The 23,340-nt window shown below is 37.8% G+C and overlaps 2 protein-coding genes across 14 annotated transcripts in view; one reads left to right on the top strand and one right to left on the bottom strand.

Annotated features, from left to right (window-relative positions):
* The window catches only part of LOC139959986 (uncharacterized), a 46,115-nt gene that overhangs the window by 18,936 nt on the left and 3,839 nt on the right, over nucleotides 1-23,340 (top strand). The window contains exons 1-7 of one of the 12 annotated variants that reach the window (XM_071957961.1): nucleotides 13,622-13,981; nucleotides 14,674-14,816; nucleotides 16,595-16,683; nucleotides 18,096-18,203; nucleotides 19,526-19,618; nucleotides 20,478-20,562; nucleotides 21,182-21,302. The exons of 1 other annotated variant lie outside the window; for it this stretch is intronic. In XM_071957961.1, the coding sequence (XP_071814062.1) occupies nucleotides 20,515-20,562; nucleotides 21,182-21,302 (169 nt within the window). In that variant the 5' untranslated portion in view covers nucleotides 13,622-13,981; nucleotides 14,674-14,816; nucleotides 16,595-16,683; ... (1 more) ...; nucleotides 19,526-19,618; nucleotides 20,478-20,514. Of the gene's footprint in view, nucleotides 1-13,621; nucleotides 13,987-14,047; nucleotides 14,817-14,844; nucleotides 16,684-16,719; nucleotides 16,870-18,095; nucleotides 18,204-19,525; nucleotides 19,619-20,477; nucleotides 20,563-21,181; nucleotides 21,303-23,340 lie in introns of those variants that run through there. 10 more of the 12 variants (XM_071957962.1, XM_071957965.1, XM_071957964.1 and 7 more) reach the window with 10 other exon arrangements.
* On the bottom strand, nucleotides 2,640-9,732 carry LOC139959983 (protein trapped in endoderm-1-like). 2 transcript variants are annotated; one of them, XM_071957950.1, is made up of 4 exons: nucleotides 9,506-9,732; nucleotides 7,780-8,058; nucleotides 5,877-6,710; nucleotides 2,640-5,170 (listed from the first exon to the last, which is right to left on the bottom strand). In XM_071957950.1, exons 3-4 carry the CDS (start codon nucleotides 6,599-6,601, stop codon nucleotides 4,819-4,821), a joined length of 1,077 nt encoding a protein of 358 aa, XP_071814051.1. In that variant the 5' UTR covers nucleotides 6,602-6,710; nucleotides 7,780-8,058; nucleotides 9,506-9,732; the 3' UTR covers nucleotides 2,640-4,818. The 2 variants fall into 2 exon arrangements, with proteins under 2 accessions (XP_071814051.1, XP_071814052.1); XM_071957951.1 differs by lacking the exon at nucleotides 7,780-8,058.

The following is a 23,340-nucleotide window of genomic DNA, read 5'->3' as shown; positions in this document are numbered from 1 at the left end:
TCATATGATGGTGGGACAAATTAAGGCCGGGATGGGTATGGAAGAACACATGATAGTCTGAAAGTGGAGGGGATATGCCCCTGGGCCACGGCCCTGGCTACCGGACTGCTGTGGAGGGGTTAATTTTCAAACGAAGTCTTATATATCCACCTTAGACAGATGCTCAGTGAACGATAAAGACTGATATACACTGCAAAGTCATGACGAGGTCAAATATTTTATGACAAGTTAAGTCTACAAAAAGTTGGTACTTGAAGTGAAGGAGCTTCGAAACATTGCTGCATTTTTACACTAATAGGTACCTCACAGTAATGAAACAACCAAGATGCAGTCATTGCTGTGTGTAAGTTAATGCCGGTGCTACGAAAATAGGTCAAAACCCACTCACATCACATCTAGAAAACGATTTTGGATAGAACTTCCCAAAATATATTTCTCTGTATACTTTCTGACTATTTTCAATGGACGTATCAGCTATATATTGTCCAAGTAGGTACAGGTATATATATACTTGCAAATTAAAAGTCAAGACGAGAAAGAAAAAGGCCTAGGTAGCCTCTCTAAATATATCAAAATCCCCCCCCCCCCCCCGCCCCCGCCCAATAAAGTGGTTATGGGTATTTTTTATGTCGCTTAACATTGATTGCGTTGATTTTTCACATTTTTTACAATTTTCATGTCTTTGTTGGAGAATATTAAAGCTACAAGGCACCGTCTTAGATGTAGGCCTATAAATGGGAGTGGTTAACGGCGTTAACCACTAACTCAACGCCGGTGCCTTTCAATCATAAGGTCCCGAGTTCGAGTCACTCCAAAAATTAATGTATGTCGTCCAGGTACAGAGTTGTTGACAATTGACAATTCATAATCATGGACGTTAAATATGAATGTAAAAGACTGACTTCGGTCAGCTTGCGGCTCTGATAAACCAATGATGGCTTCTTCGCGAGTTCCTGCTTGCAGGAGGATCTAAAATACATATATACATACATACACGCATACATACATACACGCATACATACATAAACGTGTATTGCAGCATTTTTAGCAGTATGACACAGTACATGGTTGTCTACTTACAAGTGGTCTCTTTCTTCTGTAATATAATATTGGTTCCATTTTTGCAAATTAATATCCAAGTTCTCTCAGATGTCTTCGGTAATGCTTGGTGACAAGGGCGGCGGAAGCACTTTTAATCTGGGGGGCACCAACGTCGAAGGGCACTTTGCAGAAATTCGATTGGACTGATGCAGCCTGATATTTAGTACCCTTTATAACTCTTATTGTATTATCTTATTTGTGTATACTCCATCAACGCCAACCCACCCCCCTCCAGTGGCGGAGCTAGAGGTATTGGTCAGGGGGCGAGAATGGTCTGTAGGGTCGCTTTCGACACTATCTAAGCGGAGCGCCACCACAGGTTGGCGCGGAGCGTACATACATTTTTTGATAAAGGTACTCCCTAGATCGCCGGAAATGACCATTTCCGGGCCTTGCTAACTTGCAGATAATGTGACAAATGTAAATAGGTAGATGAGAGCGCAATAAAAAAAGTCAATAATCGCGCATAAGTAAAAAGTGGTAAAAAGCTGAAAAGGGCGCCAGCAGTCCATTTGAGTGCGTCAGGGGGGGGGGGGATCCGCCCCCTGACTGTATGGACGCTCCGCCACTGTCCCCCTCAATGAAACAATGCATACTAGCACTGCAATATCTAATGTGCAAATTGGGAAACACGAAACAAGTTTTCTTTCGAGACAAAATGAGGTGAAATCATTATTAAGTCCAAGTCCCTGCACACGCGATCGATACATGCATGAAAGCAAATGAAATATGTCAAAATACGAAAGGATGGGGTAAGTTATGGGGTAGGATGGGATATTAAAACTATACTCATTATTCATAGTAGGCTATAAATGGCTTCTGCTTATTACAAAGTCACAATGTAATATAGCAATGCATATTTGGAAATGCATTGCTATATTACATTGTGACTAGTAAACATAGGCGTAGGAGCCGGGGGTGGGGGGGGGGCTGCAGCCCCCAACCAATAATTTTTTGGAAAATTCGGGCAATATGCTGAGAATTTTTCGGGCACCTACTGAAAGAAAAATAATATGCTTTGTGTTTTTCAATGGTTAAACTGATATTGTTATCATCATTATTATTGTAACGACTTTCCCAATAATTATAACCAATATAGAAGGGTAATAACACGACAAATGATTGTATGTTATTGGCATGCGTTGTAATGTTGAGCGCGCGCAGAGCGCGCGACAAATTTTGGGAATATTTTCGGGCAAGTCGTTACAGCCCCCCAAATCAAATTGGGCTCCTACGCCTATGGTAGTAAACATTTAAAACTTCCCGAAATATTTCATTCGCCGTGGGTTTCGCTTTGTAAACTCTTTTTTTTATTTAGAAATTTTTATGTAGAAAAAGGGCACTTTTTTAACCTGAGGAAAAGTGGGGGGCACGTGCCCCCTGTGCCCCCCCCCCCGGTTCCGCCGCCCTTGACGAGCTGTGTCTCGCTGCGCCTTCATATTGTTTCATGTTAAATATACAAGTAAAAACACAAACTTATTCAGGTTAAGGAAGTACGAAGCATAGTGACGAAAACAGAAATGATATAGTAAAGCAGATATGATCCTCACCGATAGATAACCTCAAGTTGTATTGATACGGTGCCAATATTGTTCACTTTTGGGAACGCAAGAAGGGGCGGACACTTCTTCGATTAAGAAGGGGTGCTGGATCAACGTCGAACGAAAGAGCATTACGTAAGTAAAAGAGAAAAGGTCACTAAGATTTGTATATAACAGTTAGCTATAGTTAGCCTATAGAGATGCCTGTATACCATAGCATACCACAGGGGCCCTGACCCCTCCATGTGTATAACACTATGATTCAGCCCCCTGTCTGATTCACTAGTATGTGTACAAAAGAAATCACAACATGAGAATCCCCACCCCCCACCCCACCCACATTATATAGGTTAAATCACGATTACCGGGTCTGATCCTGAGAACGTCGAGAGTAGATATATGATATTTCTTCTTATTATTCAAAATTCAAGGTTCTCACATTCAGTGTCGATGTATATATAATAAAATCACTTGGTTCAGAAGCAGATTTCTCTTCCGTTTGAAGTGAATTTATAATCGAAGTTTGCATCCAAATACATTTATGAGGTTATGACATCGATGATTGATATTGATAGTAAACTTGCTTTTAAATAAAACTGACACAATTTTACCATATTAATATCTGTTGCATTCAAGGCGAAAAATCACATGCACCGCACAAACCAAAGTGTTAATTGTCAATGTTTATACAGTTATATATCCTTGATTACTTCATTCTGAAGAAATGAACAAAAACACGACCCCAAGGGTCCTTTTGTGTATTATTGAAGTTTATACATAACATTCCATAACACCAAAGGTGTGTATCTTTCTATACATTAAGGATGTGTAGACATAACAAGCTATAATACACAAGTTCTGTGACAATCACTTTAAGTTTATGCAACAGTAGTTTGGAGTTTAAGTAGCATACTATACCATAGTTCCTTCTCTTTAAGGAAGTTAAGGCATAAAAAGGTAGGATACACACGTTCTGTAGCAGTCACTTTTATGCAAAGGTAGTCTAGAATTAAAGTACCCATACCAAAGTTCATGCACTTTCTATACATTAAGGAAGTTTAGACACAATAAGCTAGTATACACAAGTTCTGTGGCAGTCACTTTTATACAATGGTATTCTAGAGTTAATATAAAATAATACCAAAGGTATGTCTCTATCTTTACATTAATGTAGTTTAGAAGTAATAATATCCCACACTGAAAGTCTGTCTCTTTCTGTATATAAAAGTATCCTTTGGATATCACAAAATTGGTTGTCGTTGCAATACTTAAGAAAATACTTCTTAGGTGTAGGCTACGTGTCGACTGTATATCATGTTCGTGTTAGCACAAAATTATTGTGGTATTAATATTATTATTATTAACTATTATTATTATTGGGGGAGATTTCAAGAAGAAAACAAACAAACATTGAAATAAGCCAATGATGAATTCTAATCACCTGTTTGCATCAATGAAAGATAGGACGAAAAATTCAAGTGTCCATATACCAACTAATGGATATCATATATGTAAATGCCATTCTGCAAACTCATTTAGTGGCACTATACTCCCATGTTATGTTTCAGCTTTTTCGCTTTTCTTGCCCTGTTAAGCAGTGAGTAACCTGCTAACGATAAACATGTGTATCTAATTTTTAGACCATTTTCCTTCTACAAAGTTAAGTCAAGCATATTAAAAACATTATTGAAGCATACACTCCATACTATGAGATATATGTTACCATTGTGGTTGTTTGTAAATTACCGAGTGATGCAAATTTTAGTCCAATACGAAAAATATGTCTGTATTCATACCGTATAGCGCATATGATGATACAAACTCAGACAAAATATGAGATATACTATATATATATATATATTTATATATATATATATATATAAATATATATATATATATATATATATATATATATATATGTGTGTGTGTGTGTGTGTGTGTATTATTATAATGATTGTCTGTCATCCAGAATTCATCACTGATTATGGTTCATACAAATTACCAACAGAATATACGTAGTCATATTTTAAGTTTGACTTCTGAATTCATAATTACTCGTGCAATTGTTACATTATGATTCTCCATTTGGTCGATGAGTATGTTACCAAGAGAATTTGGCAACGGCACACAAAATGTACGACCTTTGACATCCACTACCGTAGACATTATAGCCAGACTACAACGAAGTATTTCCGGTTTGTTCCATCACTCGTTTCTTCTTTATACTACTCCACATTGAGGAGGGCTGAGGGACATCTTGGCGTTTTATGAGGGCGGTAAACACTTCACGAAACACAGGATGCTTAAAACCGTATATGATCGGATTGATGATGCTGTTCGCAGCGGCGATAGTTCGTGTGTATTCCTCAATTGCACATTCCTGTAATATCGAACACACGGTGTGCGGTGTAAAACAAACCACAAGAGCAATGAATATGATGAACATATTCTTTGTGACTTGAATCTGTACGGGCGTGATGAACGACTGCGCATGCGTCTTCTTGCCATTCCTTGTTTCAATGTCAAAGCTAAAATATAAAAAAGGAGAGAAATCAGAAAGTAATTTACTGCTTGAAGCGAAACACTTTAAAACAGCTTTCACTGGTGCTTACCATCTGAATACTGATTATGGGACCGACTAAGACTGAGATTTAGGACGACCTATAAGTTTTAATTTATCGACTTTTCTCCTGGATATTTTTCCAATAAGTACAACGTTACAGTCATATATTGATTTATCTTCCTATTGTACAATAGGTTTGGAGAGTACGTCGGTCCATAAGGTTTGTCAGGCAGTTGGTAGCAGGCGCGTAGCAAAGAATTTGCCAAGGGAGGGGCGAAGCCTGTAGGCAAACTATCGTGTAGCGCCACCATAAGTTGGCGCGAAGCGTACAAGAAAATTTTGCCCGAAAATGCCTCCCATATCGCTGGAAATGACACTTCCCAGGCCTTGTAAGTTGCATCTATAAGCATTTTCTATTTTGAAATTACTAGCGATATCATAAAAAAAAATATGCTCAAGAGGAGGGGGCGCCCCTTGGCTAAGCGCCTGGTTGGTAGTCCGTCGACAATGCTTTCTTTCGTTCGATAGTTCGAGCAATCGGTCAGTCAATCACCTGATATTTGCCAATCGATCAGTTTTCGATCGGTTTGTCATGTTCGTGGTCGATGGATCCATCGGTTTGTCGATGGATCGTTCGATCAATCTATCATGATTCTGATATTTTTAATTACCTGTCATTCGTTGTGGTTAATCTTCCAGGAGATGTTCTTTGAGTCCGCAGATGACATCTATTTGCGTTTAGTCGTCGATTGTGAGCAAAGAGGCGGATGAAGATACCCACGTAACAAACGACGATGGCGAGGAGTGGGAGAGGATAGAACACTGCAACCACCAGAAGAGCATACAGCTTTGTCGAGGGATGTTCAGGAACGGAGATGCAATTGTGTTCATCTCGACCGAAACCAAATTTACCGAAGTCAAATACGTAAGGCGGTAAAATCACCACAGAAGCTGATATGACCCACAACAGCGTTATCCACAATATATTCATCTTTGCACGAAATAGCGCTGGATATATTCTATATGGGCTTGCAATGAGCGTGTAACGGTTAATGGCGATGGCCGCTACTGTTAGAAAGCTGCAACCAATTGAAGTAGTAGCGACAGGCGGTAAAATCTGACAAACAGTTTCCAATCTAGGAGAATAAAAGTTGATCCACTTCACAACAACATATATCGGTAGTGTCAAGCTTGTTAAGACATCAGTCACAGCGAGGTTTACGATGAATGTATTGGTTGACGTCTGAAGCTTTTTGGAAGATATAACTGCTAGAATAACCAGACCGTTACCGATGATTCCAACGAAAAAGAACACACCATTCGCTACGCCTGTGATCCTAGCGTTAGTGTTTGGTGTAATGTAGTTACTTTCGTTCATGCTATGGTAGCTATCCATCCTATTCAACTGGTTGAACTCCCGTAAAAGATCGAAATTGTATGATAGGGTTAATGGTCAATGTTGTTTGTTACGCCTTGGAATCCCAACACACAAGTAAACATAAACACTGTGAAGAGAAGTCAAACTTCGTTGTTAAATCAAAATGATTGGCCTTAAAACTAATTGAAATAGGTCTAACCATTATTTGTAAAAAAATATAGTTATCCAGCAATGACGGAGAAAACTGTACGTAAAAGTGATTAATGCGACCATTATCTGAGTCCAAATGATGATGGATTCCGATTCAGGAATTTGAATAACGTCGTTCCATGTATACCTCTGCGTAGTACAGTATGTATCCGAAAGTATGAAAAGTCGATGGCGATAAAATGAGTAAATCCAAATACGTTTAAAAAGTAAAAAACACTTGAAAGTGTTGTTTTTCGATTTAACGGGTAATGAATAACTGGATCTTTTCTGTAGGCCAACACTTACAAAGGTGGTTACGGACTGATGATCTGACGTGAAGTTCTGAATATGTTGTTATGAAACGTACGACATATAAAAAAGTCTTTTTCACTGTTTTGGGAAAAATCTCTAGGTAACTTCCTACTTGAGTGAACAAAAGGTAGACGTACTGCTATACAGTACAATGCAATTCAATATGTAATACAATAAAATACAACACAATACAATACAATACAAATTATGTGTCATACGACATATCTATTCTTACCATGCATTTCAAACTAAGTTACCAGTTTATGACACGGAACTGACAGGAATGAATGAAACGCGTTTATTTGTAATACAAACATACCAGTTGAAAATATTTACACTGTAAAGCCAATTGGAATGCAAAGATCATGCATGTTCATATTCGGGTTTTATGTCACGAGTTTTGGGAAGTTTAGTTGCACTCGTATATGTTAACCTTCCTACTGTATTGTTATTTTTGTATTAATCATGTACAAAGATATGAGAAATAGATTTGAAATTGAATATTAATTAGCATCGGCAAGCTTATGACGGTGAGTCTTATTGGGTTTAACCAGTGCATGGTACATGACAACTCTGTAGTACAAATCCAGTATATTGTTTGTTTATCAGATAAATGATTAGACTATAAGAAAACAACACTACATACATCGAATTGGTCAAAGGACCTTAGCATTCAAAAACAGGAATTCACTAACCTTATCAAATCCAGACTAAGAATATAATCTCTCATTATTTTCATTGGCCTTCTGCGTTGGATTTCAGATCTTGATTCTTTGATTAGGCCATGCAATGTTTACACATATGGAATCTCGTATCCAGGAATTCTGTGTTGGAATGGGGGGGTGGGTGGGTGTGGTGGGAGGGGGGGAAGGGAGGTACCAATAATTTAAGGAGGGACATAATAGTTGTGCACTTTAACTGGCGGTTGGTCAAATCCTAATAGTGTGCTTCCATTCGGTACGCTCTATTAAATGCTATGAAATAAAATAGTAAAAAATATTATATATCGCTTTGGACTATAAATCGTATGCACAGGACCATGGACATCAACATAGTTCTGTTCCCTGTAATATCGTTGCAAAGAAAATATTGGAAAATACAACCATATTGGTAGGCTTTAGCAAATGGTGGGAGTGTAACCTCCGCGTGATAGTAAACAGGAGGAGAGTAGGTAGGACACCACAGCAGCGACGTAGCCAGGAATTTGAAAGGGGGGAGCACTTTTTGCGATTGATATGGATTTTCAAAGTTGTAGGCACGACTATCTGAGCGGAGCGCCACCATCGGTTGGCGCGGAGCGTATACAAGAAAATTTTTGGTTTTACAAACCCCCCAGATGGCAGGAAACAGCCCTTCCCGAATGTTCATTCTGGTTCCCTGGCCTCTTGCTGACTTGAGAAACCTAATTCAACATCACTTTTAAACCCAAAAAACAAACGAGTTAAAAAAGTACGTAATTCAATAATACATAATGTATTAAAATTAGCAAGGTACACAAGGGCGGCGGAAGCACCTTTAATCTGGGGGGGGGGGCACCGAAGTCAAAGGGCACTTTGCAGAAATTCGATTGGACTGTTGCAGCCTGATATTTAGTACCCTTTATAAATCTTATTGTATTATCTTATTTGCGTATACACATCACTCCATCAACGCCCCCACCCCCCCTCCCCCCCCGTATAAGTAGTCTTACTTTTCAACTTCTGATACTTGTAGATACAAAGATAGGCCAGAAATGTCTTTGATACAACCATAGCCAGTAATTATCTTTGATAAAACTGTAGCTAGTAAATGTTTATCGAAAAGGCTGTTTCGGAACTTGGAACGCCGATCGTGACTACAACAGGCAACAAAGAGCTGCAGCTATATACATATAAAGTCTGTTAATCAACGATAGGCTTATTTGACTGTGGAATGTTCTCAACTGAAATTTATCTGCGTAAACGAGTTCTTAAGTAGATGTTAAAAAACTGACAAGATCGTATCCTAGTCTTTTTCGGCGGGTAGAGTATTGAATGAAACGGCACGCGATATGAATGACAGCCTACATGACAGAAGAATAGGTCACCTAATTTAGCCATAATCTTGCTTCGTTCATTTCAATAGTTTTTCCTGTCTAGACTCTTAAACTCGTCCAGCAAGCTTATGGATTTGAATTATGGGTGTTTTAATAAAAAAGATAACTTGGCCAAAAAAGTGTAGGCCCGGGCCTACAGTGCTACATACTGGCTACGCCCCTGATAGTTCTAAATTAGGATTAGATCTCTTTCTGAAATATCGCTGTTCTAATAAGGTGATCAAGAGTACAAGTTTTATGTAGAAAAAGGGCACATTTTTAACCTGAGGAAAAGTGGGGGCACTTGCCCCCTGTGCCCCCCGGTTCCGCCGCTCTTGAAGGTACATGTACAGAGTAGACTTACTTACTTTTCAACTTCTGATACTTGTAGATGCAAAGATAGTCCAGAAATGTCTTTGATACAACTGTAGCTAGTAAATGTTTAAGTTAGCATAATAAGAGAAGGCGAGAGCTATCCGACGATTGCCATCTGATGCAAATTTCTCAAGTGTTTTCTCAACTGAAATATTATCTGCGTAAACGGGTTCTAAACTACATGTTAAAAAACTGACATCGGATCCTATAGTCTTTTTCGGCGGGTAGGGTGTTAAATGAAACTATCGTGCTACATACTGGCTACGTCCTGATCATATGATATCATTATCAGCAGATTTTGTTTCCTGTTTAAATTCTTTTACATGTTCTTTTACATAATATATCAGAAAGACAAACATAGTGCTCTTTTACAAGTTTTCCAGTAGGATGATTCTTGTTTATTGTCCAATGTCTGGACTTTAATACATTTGACGAACTTAACTGATGGACAATATAAACTTTCATATTTTGTAATACATCCAGAAATGCAGTGGCCTAAAAACAAATATCGTTATCGCAGTGTATTAGCAGTGTAACAATTATTTATAGGAAGTGCGTATCACGTACGATTGCTAGCTTAGCTTTATAACATGCTGTTCGTGCAACAACTTAGGACGACTCATTGAACGAACGTTGTCGACGTTGTTGTGCATACAGTTCGTGACATTCCATAGAGTGCGGTTAGGTAGGCAATATGTATTTTATTACGCAGTGGCCAACTGTAGGCTTGTAATTGGCTATAAGCTAAATTTAGCTAATTGCATCTGCCAAACTAAGTAAGTAGTTGAATCAGTAGGCGTGAATGTTACTACGATTACAATCGAGTTAACGGAGCTAACGAGTATTCAAGATCAAAAGAGCACTGACAAAATACCATGCTAAAAAACGACAGTATAAAAAAAAAATAGACACTGAAAGGGGGGGAGCGGTCGCTCCCCCTGCTCCCCCCCCCTGGCTACGTCCCTGCACCACAGTAGGACACCGTAAATATAAAGCCCCAGTCATTGTTCTTTGAGGCTTATGCAGTTATGGCAAAGTTAGCTATTTCTGTTGAGCCATTGACTAAGCAACCAGAAATTCTAAGATGATCACGTCAACCTCCATACGTGTATGAGACCCAATTGTTGAGTTCAAAGAAAATTTAACTGCGAGCCACTATAACATGATTATTTCATTGCAACCCAAAGGAACATTAGATATTTTGTTATTACTAATAACGCATAAATTATTATTGACACTAGAAAAAAAACAGCAAAGCTGTTATCTCAGCAAGTGACCAAGTTGAAATATAAACTTACAATGAAACACTTAAATTAAAGTTCAGAGGGGAAAGAAAGACATAGAGCAAACCGAAGAAGAAGAACCGAAAAGACAGAAGAACAGAAAGAGTAAAGAGAGAAGGACAAGATGTAAGAAGGATAGCAGAGACTTTGAAGAGAATAACAAGTAGAGTGTGGTATTTAAAGAACAAAGTTTAAAGTCAACATGCTTACATGCACTTGTTGAGAAGATCTGATACTTGATTTTACATGGAAACGACTTAGAGACTAAGCGGATTTAACAGATTGAGACAGAGGCTGCCATAGATTATAACAAAAATAGTTGTTAAGAAGCAATTTGCCTTGCTGATTGTGATGATACGCTACTTTAAATAATTTCCTATAACGAAGTTATGATGGAGTAATTACAAGCATTAGAATGGCTCACAACAGCAGAAATAACATTTGGGGTAACTTGTTATTGCAATGAATATAACAAAACAATACATACAATAGTAATGGATTTCCTTCATCACAAGCAAATTATTTTACTCTCAGTATAAGATGTTAGTCGGATAACGTCTATAGGCTTGTTCATAAGTAACTTAATTAATCTATTTTGTAGAGTTTGAAGCGGTCTGAAATATGAAAATTTAGAACAGTGACAAAACGCAACAGACACTTCAACACCGACACTACATACAGTTTATAGTCCCCTAGTCATATTAAGTAAATCAATTACTACAAATTGCAAACTGAGTTCATTATTCATCAACAACTTGTCGCAAGGCTAGCATAAATATAGTACAATAAACATGAGTCAGGGGTCAAAAAGCCGGATTTACTGTCACGGAACTCCATTGTCAATAAAGCTTTTGTCATTTCTGAAGTTGTTACCATGCAAGGTCAAAAGGAACTGTATATCTATTAAACTGCGCAGTCATATTGTTGAATGTTTAATAGTAAGGCTGGCTTGAGTTTTTTTCAGGTTAGCATTAAGGCCTCTTATTCACAAGGAAGTATGAAAAAACAGGGGGGAAAACAGCAATGATGTTGAAATGCAGCTATATATAGACTAATTCATTACCTCAAGTTTGCATTCATACGGTCGCTGTGTTGTTCACTTTTGGGAACAAAAGAGGGGCGAACGCGTCTACAATTAAGAAGGGTGCTGGATCAACGTCTAGTATTACGCAAATGCGAAAAGGTCACTATGATTTTTATATATCAGTTAGCTAGTTAGCCTATAGTTAGGCCTGCAGCCTATACCATAGCACAGGGGCCCTGTCCCCTCCCCGTACATAATACTATGATTCACACCGCCCACCGTCTGATTCACCAGCATATGTATAAAAACAATAACAAGACACAGAATATGAGTATTTTTTGTCAGCCAAAAAACCCACCCCCTTCCTTACGGGTCTTTTCCTGCATGTACGCGAGAGTTCATCTATGAAATTCGAGGGTTTAACTGTCGCGTATTGTAAGGGTTCGATCGTAACCAGAATCGACCGTTTGTAATTAGCCTTACCTAAGCAGTGAAAGAAGTTGTTTATGCTTTTGAATATATGTGCAAACTTCTTCTTCTTCTTCAGTCTAGAGTAGTCCTTATATCTCAAAGTTATAAAATAGTTTCAAACTATAATATGAATGTATCGATTTCACTTTTCGTATATATATATATATATATATATATATATATATATATATATTTATATATATTTATATATATATATATATATATATATATATATATATATATATATATATATATATATATATATATATATATATATATACCTAATGGCGGACTTTCGTCGACAGTTCATATATAAAATTGGGTTATTTCGTAACCAGTGTCAGTACGTTATCATATACGTGGGTACAAATGTTTGAGCTGTTTTCATGATTACCCACGGTGATATTTCAGGCATTGTAAATCGTTTGCTCAATCATGTAATGCGCCATCTATTTGGTGACCAAGTCTTATCTCGTTAGCATTTATCATTTATGTGTTATCGCATGCTGCTTTTGAAGGGCATATATCTTGCCGAGTTTAAATTGGTACTTTTAGAGAATATTTCGTTTTTCATATTTTACTCCTTTTTCTAAGGCGTTTAGCCTATCTTCATTATCTCGTGGCGTATCGTCTAATAGATGGAAAATCCCGTACAGTTCTTGGAAATAGTTTCGTACAATGGAAGTGCCGATAAATTAAAGACCGCCGTTAGATCATTTTGTCAGAAAATTACACCAACAAAATGTGACAAATGTCAAAAGGTAGATGAGAGCGCAATAAAAACGTCAATAATCGCCAAAAAGTAAACAGTGGTAAAAAGCTGAAAAGGGCGCCATCAGTCCATTTGAGTCCGTGAGGGGGCATCCGCCTTCCCCCCCCCCTTCCCTGTCTGTATGGTCGATCCTTCACTGATGTCAGCTTGCACCTATGTAAGTGATAAGGAAATATATTTTCAATATAATTTTTATTCGAGATATTCGAAAATCGGTGCTAATTTTTGACATGAAGTTGTAAGTATGTGACGTCATACGTATGCCTGGTCCGGTCCTGGTTTCCATTCAGCGCACAATCCCTTGCATCTTACGCGTTAAGATCAATTAAATTCAAAAGCGTTATGGACAAAGAGGTTAGATAAGACAGTGGCTTGGATAATTAAATTATGTAACCGTTAAGAGATAAAGGTATGTGCTTTCGATCTTTCTAATACATAACAAAATGATAACAAGATGATTGATTTATGGGATATTAAGGTAGGGCCAGGCTTACGAATCTTTAGCTTTAGTATAGTCAGTATTGCGAAGTTCGCAACACTGCGAAGTTCGGACACCCCTAAGAAATACACGATATCACCATGACAACCTATAGCAACAGCCAATTTCACAAAAAACTACTAGGCTACAGTTACTTTCTCTTCAAAATGACCCGTGTTCAATCTGTTTTTGCCTCCATGGTGCAAGTAAGTACTTACATATTTGTCAATAAAATGACGGAGATCTATGAAGTATGTTATAATTACTGAAAGAGCAACTGCGCCACCAATTTTATCACCAGCGCCACACTGTGGGCCGGGTGTCCGAACATCAGTGGTTCGAACTTCGCAAAATGCAGCAAAGAAATACCAATTCCACAATAACGAAGAATCTTCTTGGTATACAACGTGAAAACAGTTTGCAGGAAGAAAGTTTGGCCGTGTATCGTAATATAACTCACTTCTCCCACAATATCAAGTATACTTTCAGGGGATTTATACCAGAAGATATAGTTTTGGGGTGTTTTAATGCTTAGCCTAGGTGTCCTAACTCCGAAGTGTCCATGCTGCTACTTGTATGCGATACGTAGCGTAGGCTAGTCTGGCCTCATGAAAGTGGGAACTTTTCGCAAACCTCTACACTAGAGTCCATGGTTGATGTACAATAAAACGATGCTCGATTAGGCTAGGCCTAAGGTATATATGTGAATTACATCACACTTGCCTAATTCGAGTTAACGTCTATGGTAAGGTGACCATATTTGCCTGACTGGAATCAGGGACATTTATTGCGTAACTGATATGGGGGAGGGGTCTAAGGGGAGGAGGTGTCCCCATCCCCTTTGGAAAATTTTCTAGTGCCTAAGGTGCTTAGATGTAAAATGGTGATACTTAGAAGCACTTTTTAAATCAATTTTATTTTCAAAAATGTAGCTTTTTCTTAGATGAAATTTATTTACTTTACAAAAGAGTGCTAGGCTAGATCGATCTAGCATATTTTACTTTACAATGGCTTACCTGAAGTACTGTTTAGTTCCGTTCTGCGACTGCACACTTGAATAAATTGGTTTTTTACAATTATTTTACTAATAATGTGGGATATTTTCGAAATTTCTGAACATTTTGATGAATCAGGGACATTTTTGGGGACACTTGTTCATCGGGGACAGCACACTGTAATCGGGGACTGTCCCCGAAAATCGGGGACGTCTGGTCACCTTAGTCTATGGGGCAGCGCGGGCTGAAGTCACTTTTCTGCAGTCACCAGATTTTTGCCGGTGAGCACACCAATCTACAGTGTTTTTCTGTTTCTGTTAAGTACTTGTTAAAACCCCTCTCGAGTATCACAACAAGGATGTTGTTACGCAGGGCAGCAGTGCTAGTAACACTAACAAACAATGCGTAGGCAATCTAGTTTTAAACACCTCAAGACTATGGCTCTCCTTATCCCGCCAAGGATTGCGTATTCCAGACTTTTATAGTCCTAGGATAGAAACTATACTGAAAAGCAAGGAATTTGAGTATAGCGGAGACATCTCCCTGGCTTCAAGAAGGGATTAGTCTCGTTTGGGACTGCAACTAGGCCATTTATAATTTGATAAAGAAGCATGAGTCTGGCCCTTTTCCGTCTTTCTATGAGGGGTTCCCATTTCAAAGTCTTTAAGATCTCAGTGATGCTGGATTGCCTACGGAAATCACAAGTTACAAAATGTGCTGCGTTCCTTTGAATTTTTTCTATTTTATCTTGTTCTGAGACGTTATAAGGGTCGCAAATCTGAGCTGCATCATGTCTATGTCAATGTGTTGTTCTACTCTTGAATAGTGTAGATAACGTACAGATAATGGCTCTAGCTAAGTAAAAAAAGGTTTCTTGACTTAAACGATTAGTGTTTAGTAGCAAATAAAAACTACGCAAATATTTGAAATTACTTGAAGTTTAAACTTCTGAATAAGAGTATTTTAGCTCTGGCGATCAAGCTAGACCATAGTAGTTAGTGAATGTATCTATCGTTTTTTTTCACTGGCTGATACGGCGAGTTGGGTACAAATGTCCTAGTAACAGCATGGTAACTTAGAAGTCCGCCCTGCCATATTGTGTGTGTTAAGTTTTGGCAAAATTTTTTGTCTTTTATCACTGAATTCATTTTTAAAATATGATCACAAGATATTGTCCATGATGGAGATGTGCTACGCACAATTAAGTACTTGAAAAACTTAATGCACAAACTAGTAAAAGTGGGTAAGAATCGTGCAAACAGCAGTGAATGTGTTGTTGAGGTTTTAGTAAACGTTGTGGGTATTTACCCGATTGTCGGTCAGATAAGGAGGAACCTTACTTATTTACCCGATCATGATCACCCATTCGTTAGTATTGGTGGCCATCGACACAAATAAGAAATATGAAGCAACACCATAAATCATAAATTATTACATGTAGTAATTATTTAATAAACTTGTAAATATATAAAAGGTTCAAGTAGAACAAAACTTAAAACTCTTGAAACACAAATCATTGACACAAAAGGATTTTGTTAATCCAACAGCAACAATTAATATAACCTAATTAGTATAGAATAAACCTTTGATTAGGAGGTCTAATAACAGCGCCCAAAGCTTGCAAAAAAACAGTATTTTATTTAATTGAAAATACACTTAAACAAAACAATTAATGATCTGTCCAATTTATTAAGCCACTGTTCAACAGTCTAAAATGTAAACAACATTGAAGAAATAAATAGTCAAAATACTGTCTCTATGAGTTAAAAATACTCTCGGAAAATATGACAATATATATTACAGGTACAGAAGCAAATTGCTACAAATGCTGCTGATTTGGCTGACGATCGGTTAAATATCCTCCACTTTTGATAAACCATAACACACAGTTATGGTCAGTGACTAGTCCAAAATGCCTAGCTTACATTACAGTAGTAAAGTAAGGCCCCATTAGCTTTAATACTGCTGGATCTGTTTCATTCTTAAATAATTATGAACTGTATACTCTGTAGCTACAAATTCTTCGTGATCTTTTGTACATATCTTTCATCTCCACCAGATGAGGAAGGTTGTGAAAATGTTACAGAATCTGAAACAAGCTCCTGTGACAGTAGTCATCCACTGAAACAACACACAAAACCTTGAAAGGTAAGAAAGGTTTGATATTTCATGTAGTGATTGATAATGAGTTTGACAACTGCGTACATATATACAAAAAATGTCTTTTGTGATGTTTGGATTGAAGTGTACCCCAATACTGGTCCGGTGACAAACTTGGTGTTACTGTACTTGGCTGTGTGCTGAATGTCATAACCACCATTCATTTAACATTGGGCAAGTACTTATAATATTTACCTATAAAAAAAATTGAGTTCTGAGGCATTTTAAAGCTTGTGTTTGAACTTTGATGTAACCTAGTTACACATGTTTCCAATGCAGGTCTATCCTACTTAGTAGCCCCCCCCCCCTCCACTCATATGCCCATTGGACACTGTGAGGTAAGTAGTATGGAATATGTATCCAAAATTCATGTAGGGATACAGTGAGAGCTAGGCAAATGTTTAGCACCCTCAACTATAAATTCCTTGAAATAAGATGGACTAGGGTTCAATATAAGCAGGGGCACAGTGGCTAATAGCATGTCTTCAACATATGGACCAGTAACAAGTGTCTCACCCTCATGCATGAATGGTTGTATGCTGAATGTCCTACTTACCATTCATTGATCTGTATAATTTCAACATTTCAATATTTTGAGGTATTGGAAATTTTGAATATCCTAATGTTACTCATTAAATATGTTACTCATATGGTAATGTTACTTATATGTAAAGGTGACACAAAATATTGTTTAAGATAGTGGAAATCACATGTATACCACCTCCTATTTATTCATGTACATGTCTTCTCTCTGGTGGTAAATCCATAACTATATGAACTCTCTGGAATAAGATGGACCAGTGACAAGTGTCCTACTACAGTATGCACACACATGGATGGCTACATGCTGGGTGTCATATGTACAACATTCATTTTGTTGTAATTGCTGTAATTTCTTCAATATATTGCAAATTTTGATTATGTCTTGCATGAAAAAACTCCAAGTACGATCAGTGGCATAGTGAGCATTATCAGCACCGAGGGGCAGGGGGCGCCACCCTATACTCTGTGCCTTGGGGAAAGTTCCCTTGCTCCCCTCACTATGCCACTGCAAAAAATAAAGGGTAGTTAACACATGTGTTGAATGACATACTTTAGTGAGGTGTCCAACAGTACATGGCTATGGGCTGAATATTGTACATGGACTGATTAACATACAGTACAGTCCATGTAAGTCTACCATTATGGCTACTAGTCAGAAGAAATCACACTGTTGTAAATTAATTATGAGAATATAATATTTGTAGTGAATATGATGTTCTTGAATATGGGAACAAAGGATACCTGAAATTCTTATATGCCAAACCATCAATATCTACCTATCAATTTCTTGTTGAAAGAATTAATTTCATACTTACAATTAATTAAATTGTACATGGTTCTTTTATTTTGGTTTGCAGGTACCCTGGATGAAGATAGTGAAAGTAGCGATCTTGACCAAGCATGTTCTTCCAGGTCAACCCCAAAGAGAGTTTGTCCAACAACTTGGCAAAAAGCATTGTTGCCTGGTAAGGAAAATTATTATCCTTAAGCCAGGGACATATGCAGGGGTCCCCAAACAAAGTCTAATCTGGAAAAGGTCCACTTTTGCATTATGGCACGCACACAGTCCCACACATTGCTGGACCTCTGTTGACCGCACATGACCTTTGACTGCCGAAAAAACTAATAGAAATAATTCACTCACTTTGGGTCATGGTGGCTTAGTTCCTTGTGCATTTGACTCGTAACACACAGGTTGTGAGTCTGAGTCCCACAGGTGGCATAGTCAACACGTTGAATCCTTGTGCAAGACACTTTACTCCATTTGCTTCAGTCCACCCATCTCTAAAATGGGCGCTAGCTTCGGCTAGGGGCTAGTTAGCAACGGATTGACGGATTGGGGGAGTGTTTCACTCTAATTTTACTTGCATCATGGAAACCAGGTTTAAGCACCAACCTTATGAGCCATCTGGCACAGAAGAAAACCTACCTACCTTCTCACTATGGGTAACCTACCCACCAAGTACTGTATAAGCTCAATTGAATTTTACCTCTTCAAGATATATATTGTTTACAAGGTTTCTATGTTTGACCTCTGTTAACCTCCATATAAAACAATATGGGTCATATAAACACTCGAAAGAATACACATACATAAGTATGAGCTCAATTGAAGTGTGTCTTGTCAAGATAAGGTGTTTACAAGGTTGTCAGTGTTTGACATCTGTTGACCTTTGAGATAAACAATAGGGACCATTTACTCACTATGATTAATCTACATAACAAACATGAATTTAATTGAAGTTGTCTCAAATTACGATGATTAAAGGTTAATATTTTTTAACTCAGATGAACTTTGACCTCAACCAAAAGCAATAGGGACCATGTACTCACAAAAAGGTATTCTACCTACCTAGTATGAGCTCAACTGAAGTTTGCCTTAAGTATCAAGTTATTATGTTTACAAGTGGCGTCACATGCATGTCACTTACATATACACATATACATCCATACTCACCAGCGTGACTGCATAGACCTGTTCCTTTTCCTTCTGCTCATAGTTGTCGTAGTTGTAGTCACACTAGCAAATACTCAGTAAAGTACCGTACTGTATCTTAAATTGATGCTGAACAATTAGTCATATGATGCTAAGATCAACTAGAGATAGCTATATTGTGCTAACCACCATAGCTAGAGAAGAGCACATTGGGATTTTTCAGTACCTGTTTGCCAAAAAAGATTACACTTCAGTAAAACTACTACCAGTGGCAATTCAATTACCTCTTGGGTTCATGCCTAATTCTGCAACAGATATCATTCATAGCATTTATAATTTTTTCTGTTCTAGTTGATCCATATGAGGACTGTGAAAGTGGTATGGAATCTGATACAGAGTCTTGGGAAAACCAATTGAAGAGATTACACAAATCCTTCACTACAGGTAGGATATTTTAACAATTTATTGATTCCTTGCCGAAGGCCGAAGGAATCTATGCGATGGTGATGGCGTGTGTGTTTGTGTATATGTATGTATGGGTGCGTGTAGGTGTGGGTGTTTGTGAGTGAGTGAGCAAAATTAAGTATGTCACTAACTCCTCCTATACCCGAAGTCCTGTCAAGTTCAAGCTTGGTGGGTGGGTGCCTGAGGCAGCCTGACCATGTTAACTCATGCCTGCGTGATTGATGACGTCAAAGAGGTCGAAGGTCAAGAAGTCTAAAAATTGGTTTTTAGCCATTTTCTGCATGCCAACTTGTTGGACAAAGGCATAAACCACAATATATGTAGAGAATGAAGAGACAAGGTTTAAAACAAGACAGATTTAGCTGTTTAGGCTTGTATATAGTTAACAGGCCGAATTGAGTTAGAGTTAAAATTGGTCTAAATTGTGCAAAGGAGTGTCTCGTGAAGCTTCTCCTAGACTGTAAGTCCGATCAGGTTCAAACTTGGTGGGTAGGTGCCTGACCATGTACTTTAAATGTGATTTTGGGTGATTGGTATAAATGTCATAGGTGAAAGGTCAAATATCCAGAAACTGTAGCCACTTTCTGCTTGTCAGTATGTTGGAATAAGTCATTAAACCACAAAGTATGTAGATTATGATGGGCCAAATTTTAAATTAGAACTTATGCAGTTGTTAAGGGTCAAGGTTAAAGTTCATTGTAGATCCATTCCATCATAGAAGAGATGAGATGCCATGGATTGCCATCTTGTCTTATGTTTTAATCGTAATAGATGCTAAGATCCCATAACAAGGGAGTTTATTAAGGCAAGTTTCATTCGTTTTTGTTTTTCTCAACAGGAAAGATAAGATTGATAAAGATGGCTAACTTCAAGGTATGCAAGGAATAAAGATGACTAATGAAGCAATCCATGACAGAATGAAGGTGAGATGACAAAACTATTAATTAATGGATCATTCAACTGTCAATTTGGGTATAGTTTCATTAGATAAATGTAAGTTTAATTGCTTTGTTCAAGGGCTGTCCTAACATTGTTGGTGTTTAATATCATTAGATGCAAGGTTCAATTTCGACTTACATGCAACATCATGTAACCTGTTGAAAATTTCAAGTTTCATTGCTTCCACTACATTTCATGTTTAATAGAATGCTGAGTGAAACTACCCACTGCTGTTGGTGATGAAACATTTGGTGTTTAATCCGCAAGCTCCAGCTCATTCATTGGGGCTTAAATTTCAACCCCTACCCAGATCCCAATGAAGAGAGTAAGTGATGTCTGCTCCTGTAACGCGACAATAGCATAAGAGACAGTGGTATGAACCGACCTTATGAGGAAAACGTTAACACATCATTTAATGAAAGTGAAAATATTCCCCATATTGGTGGGGTGGAATTAATTTCCCCTGTGGGGTGTATAAGAGAAATCTGTAAGCAATGATGATTATTAATGCATCTTTGCGTGATTGATTACTAATCCATCTTTGTGTGATTGATTATTAATCCATCTTTGCGTGATTGATTATTAATCCATCTTTCTGCTTAGACGTTGAAGGACAGCATAATAAAATCAGAGGATTCCGTGAAGAGACTGGTAGCAGAGATCAAGATGCTAGGTCAAAGGGTTGTTCAATCTCATAAAGCCGTACAGAAGGAGGAAGAGTCAGGTACATTTTCACGTTTCTTCCATTTGGGTTTGGTACGTTGAGAGTACAAGATGGCTATGATGCTCGCAATGTATAAAATTATTGGTAGCAGTATGCTGGAGACAATGGGTTGTAGGACTATTGTTTGCGAACAGGTCACAGATATGGTCATGTGCAAAGAAAGTTGGAATGAATTTAAAAACTAACCAATGAGTCTGTCTTGCGTACAAGATTTACTTCACTGCAAAATAAACCCGAGCACGTTTAGCAGGAATTTCAAGCATAAATCAGGGATGTTTCAATGCGGTTAAAATGTTCTATTTATGGTATTTCGCAAGCGAAGATGTTACCTTACTTACCTGTATATGGAATTTATACCAAGTTTTTGTATTGAATGAGTGCAGTTGTTAAATTTAATGTCCCGCCAACCTCACCCCACCCACGGAAAGAAGTATTCCTAACCGTGATGAAATATCACTTAGTAATATTCAGTCTTACCGAAGGCGATGGAGTACAATAGAGTTGAGAAGAGTGGAATTTTCCGAACGTTAAAGAATACATCAAGTTTATTTCCTTCGTCCTCAGATTTAGTGTAAAGAACATTTGGTGAATATTGTAAGGATTACAAGCCTACTCCCTTTTTCCTAGACCTGAATAAGTATTCATGCAAAGCAAATTGCTCTTTTTACCCATCATGAAAGTAGCTGTGCAGTTACTAGTGTATTGGCAACAATATTATACCTGCCATTAGTTTTGCCATATGCAACTGTGCATTATTTCTTTTGGAGGGGGGGGGGTTTCCCTTAAATTGTAAGTGCATTGTGTCATGTATGTTTTGACAAATAAGGCTTTGTTCTGTGCAGTGAATTTGTTTTTCCTATAATCCCAGAAATATAAATATATTTAGAGGAATATCTTGAAAAGGGTGTAAGAATATTAACGTCGGGTCTGGTCAGATCTTTCTGGAAACCCTACACGTAAAGAGACTAGGAGAGAATTGGTCCGGGAGGATGGCAGAGGGGGGGGGGGGCGGGTCTTGGTGGAATATTTAGGGACATTGCAGTTATTGTGTGTTGCTCTCCATCTCAATTAAAGACCTGTAGTTTATTTTTAAATAAACACCCAGTTACTTAGTATTTTGCTGTTTTGGATGCAGCCAGGGGTGGGACCTAGATTCCCCATCTCTTAGATTTTGTCTGTAACCCCACCAAAACACATATCCAGTACCACTAAACCCACTCCGACCTCTGTTGCTCCATTTACCCGAGAGAATCTTGCTATGAAATTGACTGACTTGCTACACAAGTGCAAAGGTATTGGGCATTTTTTATCCATTTACAGAAACTCTAGTATCATCATCAATATAATGATAAACAAAATGGAGAAACTTTCAGCACATGTATTCAAAATAGTAAACGCTTACTTATTGCCTCCACTCCACCCTCAACTTTAATATTCTGGCTTGGCTTTCTGATTATGGGCAGGTTTGAGATGTAGTACATTTCTCCATCCGTGTTATTGTCAGATAATGAAATGAGAATAAGAATTAATAAAATTGTAAAAGAAATCTTTCCTTCCTCGACAGCATGACTTCATATCCGTCACTTCCTCAGTATCTACCTAAATGACAAATGTAGGCTGAATTTAGGCACAATAATGTTGTAGCCCACCAGAACAAGGTTAATTTGAGACTTTACACTCATACACTGCTGATCCAGTTTCAAGCTATTCACCGTTAAAATATACTAAACCTCCGGTATGTTCCTTTAAAGGCTAACTTGATGATATTATCAGCTCCTCTAGTACGGGCTTTAATGTTAATGTTAACCCATTGCTTTACATAAATTCTAATAACTCACTCAACCAAGCATGTTCCTTTAACTTGATATTAAAACAACAACACCCTTGCACCCATTGAATGAAAATTAAACACCATCTGTCCAAAAGTTGACAAATTTGTAATACCACTGTAAACATGTCATTTGAGACAGGTAAAACTCTTTTTGTGATTTTGTGTTGGATCTGAGGAACTGAGCTAAATGGTTAAAGTATTAGAATA

This window comes from Apostichopus japonicus, chromosome 19 (genome assembly GCF_037975245.1).
Source record: "Apostichopus japonicus isolate 1M-3 chromosome 19, ASM3797524v1, whole genome shotgun sequence".
Taxonomy (NCBI): Eukaryota; Metazoa; Echinodermata; class Holothuroidea; order Aspidochirotida; family Stichopodidae; genus Apostichopus; species Apostichopus japonicus.
This window is presented reverse-complemented; position numbering and strand designations above follow the sequence as displayed.

Coding starts and splice junctions, on each gene's coding strand:
- LOC139959983 (XM_071957950.1), bottom strand. CDS start 6,601: ATGGATAGCTACCATAGCATGAACGAAAGTAACTACATTACACCAAAC. Junction 5,171..5,876: donor TTAACCACAACGAATGACAG/GTAATTAAAAAT, acceptor TTTATATTTTAG/CTTTGACATTGAAACAAGGA.